The sequence below is a fragment of the Capra hircus genome, chromosome 9, assembly GCF_001704415.2.
Source record: "Capra hircus breed San Clemente chromosome 9, ASM170441v1, whole genome shotgun sequence".
NCBI lineage: Eukaryota > Metazoa > Chordata > Mammalia > Artiodactyla > Bovidae > Capra > Capra hircus.
The window spans coordinates 60,347,652-60,353,651 of record NC_030816.1 but is presented as its reverse complement, the minus strand read 5'-3'; the positions used below and the strand labels follow the sequence as shown (position 1 = coordinate 60,353,651).

Here is a 6,000-nt window from a genome sequence, read left to right as displayed (position 1 = left end):
AAAGGAGTGACTAAAGGAAATTCTAAGGAACCTATATGAAAGGGATATTGTACCACAGTGAGAACACTGAGCTGAGAGATGGAAGCCAGTGGAAATTCATCCATAAAACAGGAAGTTGCCCAGAATGGATGACTCCGTTGGGTTGCTTTGTCCTTACCCCAACAGAAAAATGTCCTGGTTCTGGTTCTGTCCTAGGTGACTGACCAGCTGTTACATCCAGGTGCTCCCATGCCTTCTGGCTTCTGGCTGGTTCTACCAATGGGGACCCTTGGTAGAGATGGGAGGGATGCACTGTGCTGTGCTTACTCAGTTGTGTCTGCTTCCATGGACTATAGTCTGCCAGGCTCCTCTATCCACAGGGATTCTCCAGGCAAGAATACTAGAATGGGTTGCCATGTCCTCCTCCAGGGGATCTTCCCAACCCAGGGATTGAACCCAGGTCTCCCACATTGCAGGCAGATTCTTTACCATCTGAGCCACCAGGAAAGCCCAAGAATACTGGAGTGGGTAGCCTATCCCTTCTCTAGGGGAACTTCCTGACCCAGGAACTGAACCAGGATCTCCTGCACTACAGGTGGATTCTTTATCCGCTGAGCTACCAGGGAAGTCTGATGGGAGGGATATGGGGATTTAATGTTAAGGCTTACCCTTGGCTCTCCTCCTGTGAGGATTCCAAAGGTCACTGCTCCTCTTAAGGGCTCCTGCTTACACAAATTCCCTGGTGGTCCAGTGGTTGGGACTTTGTTTTTTCACTGCCAAGGGCCTGGGTTTGATCTCTGGTTGGGGAACTAAGATACCACATGCCGTGTGATATGGCCAAATAAATAAGTAATAAATTTTTTAAAAAAGGCTCCTGTTTTCCGTGACTCTCCCCTCCACATGACATTATTCTTCAGGCCTGTATTCGTGTGCAGGCCCTACCATCGCTGTCCTCCCACCCGCTGCCCACATCCGTGGTACTGGTACCCTTGTAAATGAACTCTCTTTTTGCCTTATCCCAATTTAAATGCTTCTGGAAACTTGACTGATTCTAGAAGATTCTGAACTAGATTTTGGAAGATTCTTCCCAGCTGTCATTTGGCATATGATCATCTGTGAACTAACTTGGCTTGCCTGTTCTTTCTCCAAAGTTACAATTCTTGAACTCTTCAAGTTCAGATGGTGTGCCAGTTATTAACAGAGGAAAGCGCTCTTTGTTCACTTCATTTTCCTAAAAGTATAACTACTGTCCACAATCAAAAGTAAGACAGAAGTCAAAAGTAAGTAAAATAAGGGCACAGCTTTATTTCACTACAAGGCAGTAAATACACTGTCATACCAAAAGTTCAGTACCAGCCATCTTGCACCAAAGGTTCTTAAGGCAGCAACTGGCTATCGATCCCAGCTGCAAACACATAGGTTGTGTGTAGCAGTTCTGAGACCATACACTTAAGGACTCTGGGGAATGCTGATTAAACACATAAGCCCTGAATTAAAGAACAGTCAGGCTGAACTCAAAACAAAACACAGGACATCAACAACACAGATCTCCCAATAAAGAAGTGCAATGCATCCTCTTATAAACCAAGAACAAAAAAAAAAAAAAAAAAACAAGAAACAACCACAAATGCAAAATCTCCCAAATAAGTTTTCCAATGTATTACAAAAGGAAAAAAGTATATATATATGTATGTATATATATATATATATATAAAATAAAAAAGTTTGACAATACTAGTGCATAGTCAATTACCTAACACCAAGTTTCTTTTCTCTCCCTCCCAAGCACTACTGCCCTTCTGATACTAGCAGCATGTCTACAGGCTAAGTCCATAGCAGCAAAACACATTTGTTTTCATTTGGCATGTACAAAATTAAATTACTGAATAAAAATATAATTTTTTTATAAAACTATTTCATACAGTAATAATTTTTAAAGCAAGCTAACAACAACAAAAATAGCCCTCATAAGATGGTTTGGTACAATAAACGTACCTCCAATGTTATTGACCATAAATGAGCATTTACAATATTGATTACTTATTCCACGGTGTGAAGCCAACATTTATAGTAATGCATTGTGTTTAGTGATTGAGAAAAGTGAAATATTGGAGTACCTTTTTGTGCGTTAAATTTAAAAAAACTCATCATGGAAAAAATACTGGTCTGTTGGATCTTCTTAAAATACAGATAAATCATTTTATGTTTTTTTAAAAAAAAATCTGCATTAAGATACTTAACCACTGACTACAATCCATGACCTAATAATTTAGGTAAAACTGTTAAACTTATTAATTAAAAAAAAAATCCGTTTAGTTGGGTGAAATCTCATACGATTTCACTCACCTAAATGCACTTGGTGCTGCTCTCAACTGTTGTACCACAACAAAAATAGGCTCTTCTCCCATTCATGAAAAGTTTCATGTAGAGGAATGCTATATCCCAAGTCAACTTGAAGTGTTCTGAAAACCATAATGCTTGTCTGCAAACGTCTCACATGACCAGAGTCCGGGTTGAGAAGGCATTCACATATTTCCGAGGCTGACCGGAAGCTGTCATCTGATCGTCTGTCTTCCCACAGGATGCAGATTCCCAGGCACCGTTACAAGGCTAATGGGAGGGGAGAGAGAGGGTAAGGGCAAGGTCAGACCGGGAAGCACATGCTTTAGCCCACGGATGGACTCCCAACCCCACCTGGCCCAGCAGGAAAAAATGCTGACCTCCGGATAGCAAGTAGGAGACACGGGGGAGCCTTTGTCAGATAAAATCTTCACTCTGACAACCAGGAATTCAGCATTCTTAAGTGATATTAATTATCAGAAATTGTTTGTCGTGAAGAGAGAAAACCCACTCCAAGCAGTATGATAAGATCCAGCCGTATCTTCATGTTTGAGTGCTTTTTGTCTATTAGCAGATTTTACAGACTTGGAGACAGGAATGAGTCCAGTCCCCTACATACCTAAGGAGCTGTGGGCATTCACTCTTTGAGCAAACTGGTGAGTGCTTGAGCTGCCCACTGAAGAAGCTCCCATAGGTGCTAGAATTGATTAACACTTACTAAACATAGTACATATTTTTAATCAAGTTAATTACATTTAAGTTTAGTTATGAATATTTAAATGTATCAACTAAAATGGATATTGATCAATTAAATAGCAATTAATTAAGTAATATCTATTTATTAGAATAGCTTACTTTTTAAAGATGCATTGAAAGATACAGGATGGAACTAATATCTCACAGGCAGCATCCGGATCCAGATTCTTCACACACATGATCTCATTTACACAGCACAGCCACCCTGGGTGGGGGTTCATTCTCTCTTTAATTGAGCAGGAAATGGAGACTCAGAAAGTGCAGAAAACTTGCCCAAAGCCAATCTATGGGGAAGTTGTGGAATGGTTTTGAACCTGTGTCTGTCTTCTGCCTAGCCCCAGCTCCTACCTGCCCTCCATGTGTGCGTGTTTAGTCATGTCCAACTCTTTTTGACCCCATGGACTGTAGCCCACAGGGGTCCTCTATCCATGGGACTTTTCCAGCAAAAATACTGTAGTGGATTGCCATTTCCCCTTCCAGAGGATCTTTCCGACCTAGGGATCTAACCCCGGTCTCCTGCGTCTCCTGCATCCTAGGCAGATTCTTTACTGCTGAGCCACGAGGGAAGCCATCTGCCCTCCATGCTGCTTCAAACCAAAATATGCAATATTTGTACAAGGCCTCTGCTCCTTAGAGCCTTAAGTTTGCCCTACTTAGCTCCCAAGAGTATTGAAGATGCTTACAAAATGAATATAAATGAACAGGATTTAAAACATGGGTAAGGGTGGGTCACCAATAAATGTGGAAAAAATAAACAATACAAAGATGAGGTGAGATTTCGATTCAAAATACTTGCCATAAACCAAAATGCACCAACAAGATGTAAATCTCAAAACTAACTCTGAGCTCTCTAGCAGTCAATGCAAAGAGGGAAACAGAAACACAAGCAGTTGTAAGACTTGCTGTCCATAAGCTCAAAAGTAAGTCAGTGGTTTAGAAAAAGCACAGATATTCCTAGTGTTTATATCCAAGTGGGATGTGTCTCATGGACAGAAGAAGAATAAGAAAAGAAAGCCCTCTGCTCTTTAGAACCTCAAGTGTCCCTCAGGACAGTGGTCCCTAACCTTTTTGGCACCAGGGATTGGTTTCATGGGAGACAATTTTTCCATGGACCATGGGCAGGGGAATGGGCTAGGGATAATTCAAGCACATTATATTTACTGTGCACTTTATTTCTATTATTATTACAACAGCTCCACCTCAGATCATCAAGCATGAGATCCCGGAGGTAGAGACCCTTGTTTAAGAGACAAAACCAACACCGGACACCGGTACAGTGATGACAGGCAGATGAAAGGTCTGTGGTGCCACAGCCAGATGAAGAGGAGATAAGACGCCAAGCAACAGCCAGGGCCATGCTCTAGGCAAAGGCATGAATAGGCAGGATTGAGATCGACAGGTGGTAAAGAGGGTAACCCACGTGGCAAAATAACATGAAAGAGTCAGGAAGCTGCAATTTGTACATTGCTTGTGGGAGGGACTGGGAGACAGAGAGGAAGGAGTAAGTGGATTAAACATGAGTACCACTCATGTTTCTAAGTATTTTGCATGTATCATCTCATTTAATTCTCACAAACACCTGTGGATTAGGTAAGGCTCATTACATCTGTTTTACAGAGCAGGCAATTTTACAGGAAGAGAGAACTTAGGCAACATCCTTAAAGTCATCCAGCTAAGAAGTGATGAAGTAGGAATGTGAATCCAGGCCCTAATGAGTGTAAGTTGCTGCTTCGTTTAGAGTTCTTATGAGTGGGAATTGTGTGGTCTGGTCAGCAGAGCCTTAGAATGCAGGAAGAAACACTGAGATGAGGTGTTAAAGTCATCAGACTATTTAACAGAGAGGTAGGATAATTCTGAATGAATATGGTGTTTGTATGGTGATGGGACTTCTTTGCCTAGGGTCTGGGACAAAGTTTCAGCGACATAAGATTTACAGTGCCATGTTTCTAACTTGTAAACTTTCACAGGCCACAAACTAGATTTCCCAGTTTCTGCCCAATCTGTTGTGCCATCTCACTGCCAACATAAAGGCACCATCCAAGTTTACACATGTTTACTCTCAAGGCTCAGAGGCTGAATACATAACTTGAAATACTACATAAGCAAGATTGATTATCATAATATTTTCCTGTAACTGTGAATCACAAAACGACAGGACAAAGATGACATCCGTTCTGGGCTGACTTCTGATACTGAGTCACATTTCATGTTTTCTAAATAAAATCACCAGGGCAGTTTAAGCATTCTATGATACAGTTCTGAATAAATGGTGTTTCTGTAGTTTGACTCATTGGAAAAGACCCTGATGCTAGGAAAGACTGAAGGCAAAAGAAGGGGCAACAGAGGATGAGATGGTTAGATGGCATCATTGACTCAATGGACATGAATCTGTGCAAACTCCAGGAGACAGTAAAGGACAGAGGAGCCTGGTGTGCTGCAGTCAGTGGGGTTGCAAAGAGTCGGACGTGACTTAGCGACTAAACAACAACGAACTCTAGTTTGAAGGAAGTGGATTAAATATATATATATATATCTCTGGTGTAAATCTGTCCATTCAAACCCCATATTTTAGTTTAGTTGACTGCTCACATGTTGTTGCTAACATTTTTCAGTGCAGCACTGGAACACCAAAATGACACAAGAAACCCAATTAACAAAATAAAATTTAATGGAATCATTGTAATTATTGAGCTTGTGTTTGTAGTGACACACATAGAACATATATGATACTGTGACATCTAACAACGTGACATCACATGACAATGTGACATAAAATAACAATGTGACATATAACAACTACCATTTGAGAGTGAATAATTAAAGATGATGGCTGTCCACCATGAGTACTATGCAGGGCTTAGAATCAATGATGTACACAGAACAAAGTGCATTGATAATAACATCAGATGACTAAAAATGATGCAG

At 41.0% G+C, this 6,000-nt stretch overlaps 1 protein-coding gene across 4 annotated transcripts in view; it reads right to left on the bottom strand.

The window, feature by feature from the left end:
• The window catches only part of MYB (MYB proto-oncogene, transcription factor), a 34,921-nt gene continuing 30,180 nt past the window's right edge, over positions 1,260-6,000 (bottom strand). For 2 of the 4 annotated variants that reach the window (XM_018053234.1, XM_013966530.2), the window contains one exon: positions 1,267-2,589. In XM_018053234.1, the coding sequence (XP_017908723.1) occupies positions 2,473-2,589 (117 nt within the window). In that variant the 3' untranslated portion in view covers positions 1,267-2,472. Of the gene's footprint in view, positions 2,590-6,000 lie in introns of all 4 variants that reach the window. The other 2 variants (XM_018053233.1, XM_018053235.1) reach the window with 2 other exon arrangements.